Genomic DNA, 14465 nt, shown 5'->3' with positions numbered 1-14465 from the left:
TGCGGATTACTCTCAGAGGACCAGGAACAAAGCTTGCCCCCCTCGTTTAAGAGATTTAGGTGGGAGACAGGACCTCTCTCTGTGTGTAGCGCCAGGCTAGTAGAGTAATCTCCTCTGCATGCCAGAAACCGCCTTGTAGTCCAAATGAATTGTACACCAACGTGCCATGCTGCTGGATCATTTCATTGTGCGGCTGTTGTATAAATAAAAGAGTTTTTTTCTACAAACCCAACAGGTTTATTTGGACAATATCTCCCCTTGTCGAATGTCATGCTAACCAGTGAAATCGCATTAAATGAGTTCCTCTGTGTAGGATGAGCAATATCCCTGAGTGTTCTGGGTGTCCAGTTCCATTAGCATAACATTACATTGTTTTTCATCTAGCAGATAATCTTATCCAGAGCCACTTGCAGTGAATTGAACATCTTACACAAATGATGTGACTACGGTCTCCACAGGTCTAGGTACATGCTGTTGGTATGTATAAAGCCAAGAACATACCCCAGTGACACGGCAAGGTACCTCCAAAATCCCATCTGTTTCTAAGTAGAAAATAGGTGGTTTCTAGGTGGAGAAATCTCACTGATACTTTCACTTGGTTGTATAACCATCAACGTAGGACAATGAGGCAAGTGAAGACTGACAAAACAACCGGCTGGAACTGGTAGACAACACTATTTGTGAGACACAAACATCATGTAAACAAGCAGACAGCTAAAAACAGAGAAAGTTAAAAACACATATGTATGAACACCACACTAAGACAAGCAAACACACACACACACAAACACACACACACACACAAAACATAATGATTTAACCGAACATAATCTTGCTCTGAAGCTGCTGTCTTGATACCAGATGGCTAATGAATCACTCATCCACCCACTGTATCAATTATTCATCGTGGCTAAAGAGCAGCTATTCAGCCATTTAGCTAATCGCTAACAAAGAACACTAGACACTAGGTCAGAGCAATCCTCCATGCCACTGCAGACTGGAGTCCCTACAACATACAGTATTCAAACACAGCACCTCTAGTCGCAGAGCCTCTGTAGGAAATGAGTAAAGGATGTGGGTAGTTGTGCTGCTACTGTAAGTCCCTAGCAAGGTCACTGGGAGCCAACTCACCACACCATAACAGCCAATATAAAAGAACTACATGTTAAATTGTCTTTTAAGGTGTCGTGTACCACACACACACACACACACACACACACACACACAAACACACACATACACACTTCCCAGATTAGGGAGAGGAAAAGATTTTAATTGAACACTCCGTCTCTGAGGAGCCTGCACCAGCGATTCATTAATTTCTGATGAAATGAACGCCGCAAGCTCTGGCCCACTGGCCTTGTTTGGATTCCTTGCGGGGCATAGTGACACATGTGTAGTTTTCTTTTAAGTCTGACTTACTTTCTCTCTGTTGGACGAGGTCGAACATGTGTGTTTTAAAGTGAAAGTGTGTCAGATATGTGAGGGGGGGAAATGGGTTAAGCTTAGAAAGTTCCAGATATATCTTTGTATATCATATGTCATCCAGGCTCTATGAAATATTTGCTTTCCCTCTCAGGAGATATTTACTGTAAGCAGTCTTTATGAGGAGTGATATGATGGATAGCCTCCCATCTACTGAATGTCCTTCTGAACATACTGTAGGGGTATCAAATGTGCTGATACACCTCACTCCCAAACTGTAGTCAATTACACATAATGGAAATATCTGCTAACTGTGCTTGAATGTATCACAAATGACCTTTTCCACACTGACCCATAAACAGGCCTGTCAGGCTGGTCATCAAGCAAGATGACACAGTTTTTCAGCCAAGCTTTACACCTCCCATAAAGAACATGTGCAACACTGCAACCTCCACGTATGCACTTTGATACAGATAGAACACAAATGCTATACAATCTGGCCTTCTGAGGACTCCAGAGATGCAAGGAATGGATTTTGACTTATATGTGACTTAGTATAAGTGATGAGATCGTTTGGGTCAACAGGCTTGCTCTTAGAGTAGGTTGATATTATGGGTGATGCATGAATAAATATATTTCATGTTACTTGATCATTATGATTATCCTTCTGAATTGATGCATTAAACCTGAATTGAACCTTCCTGTAGCTAAATGTGTCTTTATGCTTTAACATGCCATTATTGTTTTACAGAAGAGCCATGATGTACAGGTCCACAAGGACATTTGAAAGTGAAGAGGTACATCCAGATACAGCCTATTAGTAAGAGTGATTACACATGATGTCCTCTTGACCCTTAAAGACGTGTGAAGGAGACCAGATAAAAATAGTCCTGGTATGTAACTCTGGACAGATGACTCCCCTGACAAAACTTCCCTGGACAGTGTCATTCATATCCACAATAACATACCGGTAACCGTCGACAGGTCTGTGTGTACACAAGAAATGCAGCCCTAAATGGTATCTATATTAACAGGTTTCAAGATTACACTTAATTTAGGCTAATCACACATTATTATTCTACTTCACTGTCACACTACTTCAAGGTGATGGAAATAATAAAGTTTTTCATATTTGCTAACTTTAGTTTTGAATGGCATTATGGATATTTAATTAAATCCTCGACATCTGTTCTAAACATTAGCGATTCAAATTCTGCTGTGCCAGGTACAACCAACATTTTGATAAGAGGCCTGCCACAGGGAAATGTGTCTCTTGAATAGTGATGAGGTCCTCTTTTCTCTCTTCTGCTTGAATTATGAAATTTACTGAACTGGAGAAAGACGTATATAAAATATGAACACCCTTCTACACTGTTCTTACTCTCTTGTTATGAGCTCATACAGTATACAGCCCCCTCAGGACAAGAGGCATGCAAAGCTACTCAAACAGCAGGTTCATGAAAATGGGAATCTTTTTCGAATATCTACACTTTCTCACACTGTCCCATTTATATAAGATTCAGATCTGTGGGTGTCAAAGGCACTGTGATTCACCACATAAAAAACAACATACTGTATTTGCTCTCATATATGCACTTAGATCTTTTAATCCCACTACACGGCATTTCATCCCGGCCCAAGTCAGAGGACTCAGTAAATAGCCAGAACTTAGTTATGGTGTGTTATGTGCTCTTCCTCTCTACCTCTCTCATGGGATTAGCAGAATTACATGTGCTGTTTATGCACAGAGGGACCATGGAGGCAGTAAGTAACAGGTTTTAGACATGACTGCCAATCCACTTATCCACCCACCTATCTGCTGCCCCTACACCTACTGTACAGTGCATGATGGAGGCATACATCTCCTTTGGAATGCAGGAAGTTGACATCATTCATTATCTGTCTCTCTCTCTCTCTCTCTCTCTCTCTCTCTCTCTCTCTCTCTCTCTCTCTCTCTCTCTCTCACACACACACACAGGCACACTGTAAAGTTCTCCCTACTGTTCAGTTCTCCCTAATGTTTGATATTTGAGAGCTACAGCTTGAGGACCACAAGCTTCAGTTTGCTGATTTTTTCTAAATGTGTATTGGATCACAATCTCATATTGCACCTTTTAGCAGCAAGAAAAACTGCTGAGGATGGCCAAAACGCTTATGATAAAATTGTCAACAGTAATTACTTCACAAAACACTAACCCATGGTCTGGAAACCTTCACTAATGTCATATCTCTCCTTATTGGAATGAATATCCACAGCCTTTACTAACAAGAATTGGAAGAAGGCAGTACAGAATATAACCATCCTGCACACCACTGTGTTACAATTTCAAAGCCTCCAATGCACTTTTGGGAGCCTTTTATTACAGCTCTGGGGCCTCCCTCACACTTTCTAATTATAGCCATACAGGACGGCCTCTAGCGCTCTTGAATGGTGTACTGATGGATCACATGACTACCTCGGCAACACACACTCAGTCTGGGTAAAAAGGGATAGGGCACTACTAACCCGCTGAGCACCACAATGAAGTCCATAACGTTCCAGCCGTTCCTCAGGTAAGAGCCCTTGTGGAACACGAAGCCCAGGGCCACCAGCTTGATCCCAAATTCAAAGCAGAAGATGCCAATGAAGTACGGCTCTGTTTTCTCCTGTGGGAGGAAGGCACACACAGCCAGTTCAAGACTGTACAGTACAGTATCAGAGGCTGGATGTTTCTGACACATATGTTTGTGACACAGCAGAGGTAATACACATAGACCTTTAATCAGATACAACATAGCACTGAATAAGTGAATGAGGCGAGTCGAGTTGAGGCTTTAATTAGTGGTTCTGTGTGAACCTTCGTCCTCCTCTTCCCAGGCAGAGTTATATTGAACAGGTGATTTGCTTAGACTACCATACAGGCTTCTGTAATCCTATGATAGAGAGGCAGTAGAGTGGAATGGCATAGAATGGCAGTAGAGAGCCACAAGCTCACAGCCCTTCAATGCCATATTGTATTATGAGACATTTTACTGCTGAGACTTATGACACAATATTAAATGTTCATGGAAGAGATAATTAGCAATTGCCATAAGTCATGCAGTTGTTGTTATTGCATGTGTTGTAAATGTGTTTTTCTCACCAGTCGTTTGGACATCGGTGTCTTATCCTCACCAGGAAGGTGTTGTTCCAGGGCCAGCACGATGCAGTTTGCAATGATGGTGGTAAGGATCATGTACTCAAACGGAGTAAGGGCAAGGGAGTTAAGGCAGGTAAAGCACTGTCCTTTTTTGTCATGGGTACAATGTCACTGTGGTCAGATAATCTTAGACTTACTGAAACATATGCACACACAAACACACACAAACACACACACACACACACACACACACACACACACACACACACACAATCAAATTCCCAAAACCAACAGATTCAAGTATATGTAGTGTATGAGGCAGTTATGCTGTAACTCCAACACATAAATAATTCTAAACAAATAACAACAACAACACATTGCATTTGCGTATATAGCGCTTTTCAAGGCACCTACACCAATGTGTAGCAACATCATGTCAAATTAACAGTGAAATCCTTATTCCTATTTACCTCCACTTGGAGTCACAACAGATCAACACATCAGAAACCATGCCACACACCAATCACATTAATAGGTTGTGTGTGAATATCTGTGTCTTTGGGGCAAAACTGTTCTGTCTTCTATTATTAATTTCTTGTCTTCAGCTGAAAATTGTGTCATTAACTCACTAAGGGGGCTTAAAGGGGGCTTCTGGGAACCTGGGTGACTCATATTAAGAAGCCCACATGGGCAAGGCTGTGAGTGGTTTATAAATATCTGGGGCTGAAAGGACCCATCCAATCCACTTCATCCTGACCAGCAAACCCATCACCAGCAGTTGCACAGAGCAGCATCCCATAGACAACATACCCGAGAGCCTCCGGGAGCCAGAGCAGCATCCCATAGACAACATACCCGAGAGCCTCCGGGAGCCAGAGCAGCACACATAGTAAAAGACTTACTGTGCCCAGCCTATGCCTTAGAAGACCTAATCCTGATGAAATGAGTCCAAGTCCAAACCATTTAAAATCACCACCTGAGATGATGGATCAAACTCTAGCCCAATGAAAAAGCAGTCATGGGTATGAAGGATCCCATACTCATGGGCTAACTCTGCTGAACAAACAGATCTCCATCATGAATTGTACTGACAATTTGGTCACACACCAAAATACAGCATGACCCAGTTTTAGCTGTGGCATACATCAGGCCAACTACTGACAGGGAAGGCATGTTACTTGGCTACATGGCTCACTTGACCATTCCTAAATATTGACCAAATGTGCTCTGCAATGCAGAAAAAGCTGCTTTCCTCTCAGCCTCCTCCCGATGGGCCACTGCAATGATGAATCACTGATACCGCTGATCAGGGATGTCTCAGCACACCTGACAGGCCTGGCATGCAGAACGCCTATGATAGACAAGAACTTCAACTGTACAAGGATGTGTATACAAACCGCAACACAACGTGCTGTTGTGGAGCGACTTTTTCTGGCCTGATGAAGTAACAATTATAATAACAAATGGAATCATATATGTATGAATGTGAATTGAATGACCATCTCTTATGATTGCATGTTATCTGTCTTGTGACTGGGGCACAGATGAAACCAGCAGAGATGTTCTAATTCTATGATGAATCAAAACATCAATAAATGTTTCAGTGTATTCTTATTTACCATACACCTTTGATTTAGAGCAACTACATTATGCTGCTTTGCTTTCATTCCCCAGATTAATTTCCCCCAGACCACACACACACACACACACACACACGCACACACACACACACACACACACACACACACACACACACACACACACACACACACACAAAGCCAGATCAGTATAAGATAAGAAATTCAGAGTAACACCATTAATGAACATTAGTGTAGCCTGGTGCAGCATTCCATGGCAGCTACAGCTCACAAACTGTGAAAGTCATAATAGTTTTGAAATGACGAGGTTTTGGCTGAACATTACAAGAGCTGTAATAACTATGAATAACTTTTGGAGCAAATGGCCGTGTAATGGCCGATATACACAGTTGCGCTGTCCATGGTGCTGAAACCTGACTTCAACGGTAATAGTCTAGCTCACTTTGTCGCACAATTATCACAGTACACCAAACGCCACATAACTTGTTTGTACATAGGTAACTGGCAACAAAGAACAGAAAGTCGATATCCTATCTGATCATGAAAGGATATGGCCACTCTATGAACCGCCTTGCATATTTACGGATGATGTTGTTCTCGGCAAAAATGAAAAGGGACCTGTTGACAGTGAAGCAGTTCTGTCTGACTGGGGTGGGGTTGTAAAGGGCCATAGTGCGAGCCCGCTGTGCTTTTGCTTGTTTCATTTCGCCCGTCGATTCTGCGTCTCCCTGACCTTCCGCTGCGGGCTCCGTGGCACTCTCTCCGGACTCCATCACATTGGGTACGTCCTCCCCAAAACGGGCCATTCTGCCACATGAAACGGGGACAAAAATCAGGGGGGGAAAGTCCAAGCTTCTTAAATGACAAGCATCAGGTAAAACAAAAGACGAATAATAGCTTTAATCCATAGTCAGCGTTTCCTATTCTGACTGTAGACCACTTTTTAGAAAAACTAAATGTGTCCGGCGAAATCCTCATAATTGTAATCCGTCTTCAGGTCCTTCATTGCAGAACGGTCGTACAAACCACACAGTGTCAGAAATACAAACTATTGCTCCATTAGTGAAAATGCGAAACAACGCTCAACGGACAGCTGCATTTTCATGCAAGGGAAACACCGGACCGGTGTTATTGCATAAGATTCAAAGACAATCCCCCACAACACTGTAGTTTCCAACATCCCGTGTATGGAGTACACTAGATCATTTCTTTCGCGACAGCGCCCTCAACTACACGTAGTCTTAAAACTCCATTTAACAGCGTAGATATTACACTTCTAACAGAATCGAATACATAGACTAGGACGTTTTAGACGATTTTTTTTCGACGAGTTACCACGCGACTCCTCTTCTAAACTTTTCAGTAAGTTACAAAATAAAAAAAAATATTTACTACGCTTTACGCTCGAACATACAATACAGAAACTAAAAAATCTAAAAAAAAACCCAACTGGGATGATAAAAATAGAGAACAGTACACGGCCAGCCTTAGTGCGTTTGTGATACAGGCTTCGAACACTCGCGCGTTGCCACCGTCACCTCCTGCTCCTATCCTCTGCTTTCTCCCACGTACCTCGGCAGAGCATTTCCCCGGAGGATGAGTGATGAAAAAAACGTAACCATGGCAATACATTTGGACCAGTGAAGGATACATCAGTGCAGACATTTTTTTCTCCACAGCATTTGCATCATATATGCCAAAATCCACAGATAGTAAACCTCTCAGCTATTTTTTTTTTTTCAGTCAATTAAAACAGCCCACTAAAACGGTTAGGCTACATCTTGACTAAAGAGAGGTGTTCATATAGGCACACTATTGCGCAAATGCCTTCAGTAGGCCTACACGCAATAGGCAATATAGATCCAGTTAAGTAACTTAATTCCTTGACTAGCACATATTGTCATGACAATAATAAAGAACCAGGACAGATAGCAATTGTTTTACGAATGGCACAATCGTACACAAACTTTAGTTTTCCAAAGGTATCACTGTAATAACTGGCATCGTCTTCAATCACTGGCAGAGGCGGCAACATGCACATCACTTGGGGTATTCTAACTGGTTCCTGCTGAACAGAGATGTACATCTGCAATATTAGAAATCAGGTCATTGTGCCGATAATAGGCCTACATATTTAAAATAGATCATGAAATAGTTCTTAAGTCACTCAGAAAAGAAGCCAGAAAAAGAAAAGAAAAATAAAAAAAAACTAAATGCTGTAATAGGAAGCCAGACTTGCCCCACCAATTCAGTTAACTCGACTATCATTAGTTCTTTTCTCAAAATGACCAGTTCTGAATAACTACTATGGGCTAAGTAAAGAGCAATATAGTGATTCCCCTGCTTTGAAGTTTAAGTCATATTATGCTAATATGTTAATATCACCATGGTAATATCACCCACTGCTAACATGTGGGTTGTATCCTGGCATGTACAGTACAACTATGCCTGCATTGAATCATTTTGTGTGGGTGTCCTCACATTTGTAGTGATCAGGGGGATTTTCAAGGTAGCAAACCAGAATTTAAAGTGACAAGCAGTCAACAAGCACAGCATTCAGTCTGATAATACTCCAATGTAGGGTAGTTTACAGGGTTGCGTAGACCAGAGTACCAATCTACATGTACGACATGATGTCACCGCCACATGGTGTTGCCACCTGCAAGCTATACAAAGAGAATAAAGCACTCTTACCAAGTCATCCTACTCCAATACCTGATGAGGCTACTGCAACTCTTCAAATCTCCAGTCTTGGTAACTCAGTGAATATTTGACAGTGCAATACAATAATATACACAGTGGGTTGTATTCTCTCATTTGTCTCTTTTTCACGCTTTCAGTTATGCGCTTGTCAGTTAAGCTTATTCTCCCATCTTCACTTCTGTCACACTCAGAGCACATGAGTTCAGAATTAAAGGAGAGTGCCAGCCGCTTTCAACAAAGGCCCCTGTTGTTCGAGGTCACTGAGTACTGTCGGTAGGAAAAAATATTGGTGCTAACTTTGAGTTATCTTGCTTGTGGCAAGCGCAACCAGGCAGCTAAAAAGCTTTGCCATGGGGGCAGATTTCAGACTGTGTTTGTGCCTCTTAACAGACACAAAATGTCATTGCAAGTGTTATGCAACATGAACAGGATTCTCACGAGACACCACTATGCGTCTTTAACTAAGTCATTGTGAAGAAACAGTATAACTCCAGTGTTTGTACTGGCAATACCTGTAAAGTCTATACGAACGTCAAACTCATAGCAAGATATCTCAAGCTAGACCGTTTTTTAATATATTTTTTTCCTACCAACAATATACGCTGTGACCTCGAACAACAGGGCCCTACAGTATGTGTATATGTATAAATACAGTATATGTTTAATGTATAAATCCGTACCACAGTGTACCTATGTACATGTGTGTGTGTGTATGTCACCTGTGTGTGGTAAGTCTACAACAACGGACAAAGTATACATGGGTGACACTCAAATGCATTTAGATTTAAATGTATTCATTTAGCTGACGCTGTTATCCAAAGTGACTTACAATATGGGATGACATTCAAGCTACAGTGCAACTCAGGGTAAGGATAAATCTTTTAAATACTACCTTACGTGATAATCAGAGAACAATAAAATCTTTTAAATACTACCTTTTAAATACTACCTTACGTGATAATCAGAGAACAACGGTGCAGATCTTTTAAATACTACCTTACGTGATAATCAGAGAACAATAGTGCAGATGTTTAAGTGACAACCATGGAAGTATTGAAGTGACAGTCAGGTAGTGATTGATCACTCAGTCCACTATCGGGGGAACTAGAAATGGTAATAGTCTAGATTGTCGTGTGTTTATTGGCAGCAGTTCCAGGTAACATTCTATTTGATGCAGGCAGACATACAGTAGGTAGCCAGTGAAGCACATTAAGCACCATGATTAAATGTTCTTTTTGACAGATTGAAAATTAAACGTGCTGCTGTGTTCCATCCGTAAAGGTTTCAACATGCAAGCCAGGAGGCCTGTTTGCAGGGTGTTACAATAATCAAGGCAAGAGATAACCGTGACGTGTACCAAGAGTTGAGTGGCCTACTGAGGTAGGTAGGCATGATATTAGTTTTGTTAAAAAGTGCCATGGCCATGACCGTGATGATGTGTACATTGTACATTGTGTACACTTCTGTGTGTGTTTGTACATATGCGCGTGTGTGTCTGTGTGCATGTGTGTTTGTGTACAAACTTGCGTGCACAGTGTGTGTGTGTGTGTGTGTGCATGCACATGACTATGTGTGTGTGTGTGTGTGTGTGTGTGTGTGTTTGTGTACAAACTTGCGTGCACAGTGTGTGTGTGTGTGTATGTGTGTGTGCATGCACATGACTGTGTGTGTGTGTGTGTGTGTGTGTGTGTGTGTGTATGCATGAGTCTGTGTGTGTATACCTGTGTGTGTTTGTGTGCTGGTGTGTGTGTATGTGTGTACAAATAGTACAAAAACCACTACAAGATTTTGGCACAAACTAAATTTTAACTGACTGTTGTTGCCCATTTTGTTGAGATAGCCAAATTAAACAATAGGAGATGTGAGCATGTAAGCATACCTAATTTTAAAACTTCTTGAGATATACTGTAGAAATGTGTATATTGCAGCACAGCCCCCCACCCCTGCCATGGATGGAATTTCACAACATGTCAAATCTCATGCAGTTAGCACCCTCTCATCTATTGAAAAAAAAAACCTTTTATTTATAAAATGAGTTCATTTTATCTTCAAAGTGAAAATCTCTCACTCATTTCATTTTTGAAAACAAAAGGCAATGCAGTGCTATATGGGTTCTGTATACAAAATAAGGTCTGTTAGTACACTTGGCACGCCATTCTCCCAAGCACCTGTGAAAAAATCTTCAATAAACATTTTTACTTAAGAAGCTCTCTCTCTTTTATGGTGACAGTCGAAAATATTTGTTGATTTCTATAGACAACATTCCCCTTTCTCTCCTCTTAACAGTTGTTTCCATGGTGACAGGGCTCAGTTGAATTTCTGCTATGTTCTTTTCAATTTGCCAATGAAAGTGTTGTACAATAGAGCAACCTCTTCCTACAGAATGTCTGCTTTTTCCTGGGGGCAAATGTGGTTCTAGCACGGAATGTCAAGGTTTCTATTCTTCTGTATGGACAGAAAGCTGAGGGGGGTTTTCAAGGAAGAGGGATTTCAGAAGGATCATCTCTTTTGCTATCTTACTTCAATGCAATAACATTTCCATGTTAAGTCCCATAGAAAGGAAGGAATGATAAGAAGTGTATTTCCATATTCAATTTCAATGTATCTCTGTGTGCTGTGTGCATATTGTTTGGTTAACCTATAGTGTTACTGTTGACTATTGTTCATATCATGAAACACAGAATGCTAAATAGTATAGCACAACTTCAAATAGCCAAGATCCCTCTAAGAAAAGGACTAGGTCATGAAACTTGGCATCGGGTGAAATTATCAATTTCCTTGGGAAGAACAAAGATAACAAGGAGACCACACTTCCTGAAACGCCTCCTACAACCTCCTACTCTCACCTAAATATTTACTCCTGGATATTCCTGGGCGAAATGGCACAAAAACTATGTTCAAAGATGAGAGTCCAGCGAGTTGAACGGATATCAGCACATGAATCTCCAAATAACTCTGAAGAGCATTTATGTAATTGTCGACAGGTTTTCACCTCAGCTCTGATTAGAGTGGCTTCAGTGTTTTCTTCCACTTTGTTACCTGGCAACAGACTCTCTCTATCTCGGAGTTCCGTCAGCATGATCCTAGCCGAACTAGAGGCTTATATAAACACACATGTTATAATCACAAAATCTAAACCCAGAGCAATCTTCTAACACCATCACATTTTTACACATTGGGAATTTGAAGTATATCTGGTGGTCTCATGCCTTTAACTCATTCACAAAGTCGTGAGGGACATATGAGGTATGTGTCTAAGAAGTTCTCTCGTCTTCCCCTTCATACCAAGACATTCCAGCATTGCCATCGGCCATGCTTTTGAAGAGGGACTTAGGCCTTTTCAGAATTCCTGAATATCATTTTGGCATAACATGGAAAATAATGTGGTTTTATTTCCATGAAGCAAGCAGTACAATGTAAATGCCACTCCAATTCGAATTCTAGCTGTTTTAGGTATTTGAGGGTAGCTTCCATTCTTTTATTCAGTACACATTTTATGCCAGCAATGTCTCAATAATAGCTCTGAAATTAATTACAGAGTGGAAGTCTTTGAAAAAAGGCCCTTTTGGCATAGTTATTATGTGTCAAAAATGTAGCATATGAATTGGAAGTTGGTTGGTATGAGGACCAGTATTTAAAGCACCAAGTAATTGGATATAATCAAAACACCTGTACAATGTTGTGTGATAAAACATTTTTGCAAATGTTCTTTCTGGCCACATGGCAAAACTCTTCCAACTGAGCAACAGCAGCCGCTTATGGCTTTTTTGTGCCATAGCGTCCTCTAGTGGACACAACGAACAACACTGATTTATTTATTTTCTGCAACAGTCATTATTAGCAATGTATGTGTCCCGTTACTTTTGCGTCATCCACAAAACCCTGAATACATCATCATCATCAATCATTCAATACGGTTGCAAGACATAACAAAAAATTAAATAAAATAAAAAAAACACAAAAAGCCATAAATCAATTTCCTGTGTTTGAAACGCCTCTGCCCACATAGTGCTCATCCTCCAGTGGTAATTATCTGTGAGCACCCTTATCCCCTCAGTCAACAATGATAATTCCTTCCTGTTTGAGTACTCCTACGTTTATATGAAAGAGAAGAATAGAGAGCAAGAGAGAACCAGAGAGAGGGGCACAGAGAGAGAGAGAGGGGAGGGGGTATTTGTGCTCCTAATCAAGGTGACAGGTGTGGGGGAGGACAGAGCTACTACTGCAATGAACTGCTACTCCATATCAAGATGGCAATGTTGCCATAATCAAGGCTCATGCTCTGAATCCAACCGACAGCAGTCTTGGTGATTCACTCTCATTTCCTGGTCAGTCTAATTGGCAGTAGAAATGGCGCAAGTTAAGTCTTTTATTCAGAGACGCCGTGACATGTGTTCACAGCATGCGGTGTAAAGCATGCATCTCCCATGTGTGTGGGAGGCATGGAAGAGTGACAAGACCAAAAACCTCTATTAAGACATATCTATGGCCCATGTCCCGCAGTACAACAAAATCAACTGCCGTTGGCACAGATAAATGACACACGTATGACAACCACTATAACTTATGGTGACAATAATACTGCACATTAAAACACTAAAAATGTACAGTTGTGGGGAAGACTACAGTATCTGATATTACCATGACAAGTGAGTCTTTGTGAGCTCTAGCTGGCTACTGAAAAGGTGAGTTACAAAATAAGAAATGCAATCAAGAAGAGGGGTAGAACACTAGTACTATATGGAAGAGGGGTAGAACACTAGTACTATATGGAAGAGGGGTAGAACACTAGTACTATATGGAAGAGGGGCAGAACACTAGTACTATATGGAAGAGGGGCAGAACAGTAGTATGGAAGAGGGGCAGAACAGTAGTATGGAAGAGGGGTAGAACACTAGTACTATATGGAAGAGGGGTAGAACACTAGTACTATATGGAAGAGGGGCAGAACAGTAGTATGGAAGAGGGGCAGAACAGTAGTATGGAAGAGGGGTAGAACACTAGTACTATATGGAAGAGGGGCAGAACAGTAGTATGGAAGAGGGGCAGAACAGTAGTATGGAAGAGGGGTAGAACACTAGTACTATATGGAAGAGGGGTAGAACACTAGTACTATATGGAAGAGGGGCAGAACAGTAGTATGGAAGAGGGGCAGAACAGTAGTATGGAAGAGGGGTAGAACACTAGTACTATATGGAAATCATGTCTCTAATGATAATACCTACGTACAGCTGAGAGTGTCACAACAACCTAATTGGCTAACTGGCATAAAATGACTCTCTCTATTCCCCTCTCAGTCCCCCCACAAGAATGTGTGTTTATAATATATCAGGTGGCATAGTCACAGTTGTCTTCATACCACTATGCATGCAGTGACATTGAATATTTAAGCTTGAGTATTATTTTGTCACTCCACATGTTCTGAAATAAAGACAATGGCTTGGCTGACCTATACTGTACAATGACAAGGACCGATGGGTATACTGTATATTATTACAAACAACTGTAAATCACATGGGAAGAGTTTACACATATAAGATCAACTATCTTTTTGAGCAAAAGAAATATGCTGTGGTTATGTATGATACAGCTAAAAACCTTGTGCATATGATTGCATGAC

The 14465-nt window shown here is 41.1% G+C and overlaps 1 protein-coding gene across 1 annotated transcript in view; it reads right to left on the bottom strand.

The window, feature by feature from the left end:
- Positions 1 to 14465, bottom strand: part of LOC143134700 (voltage-dependent R-type calcium channel subunit alpha-1E-like) — a 52077-nt gene that overhangs the window by 37332 nt on the left and 280 nt on the right. The window contains exons 2-4 of the mRNA XM_076295289.1: positions 6695 to 6949; positions 4548 to 4653; positions 3932 to 4071 (exon numbers count right to left, since the gene is read on the bottom strand). Coding sequence (XP_076151404.1) covers positions 3932 to 4071; positions 4548 to 4653; positions 6695 to 6949 — 501 coding nt within the window. The remainder of the gene's footprint in view (positions 1 to 3931; positions 4072 to 4547; positions 4654 to 6694; positions 6950 to 14465) is intronic.

This window comes from Alosa pseudoharengus, unplaced genomic scaffold (assembly GCF_046254945.1).
Source record: "Alosa pseudoharengus isolate Yale_2024_CS ecotype anadromous, Long Island Sound unplaced genomic scaffold, YU_APseudo_1.1 YU_APseudo_1.1_scf_2, whole genome shotgun sequence".
Lineage (NCBI taxonomy): Eukaryota > Metazoa > Chordata > Actinopteri > Clupeiformes > Clupeidae > Alosa > Alosa pseudoharengus.
This window is presented reverse-complemented; position numbering and strand designations above follow the sequence as displayed.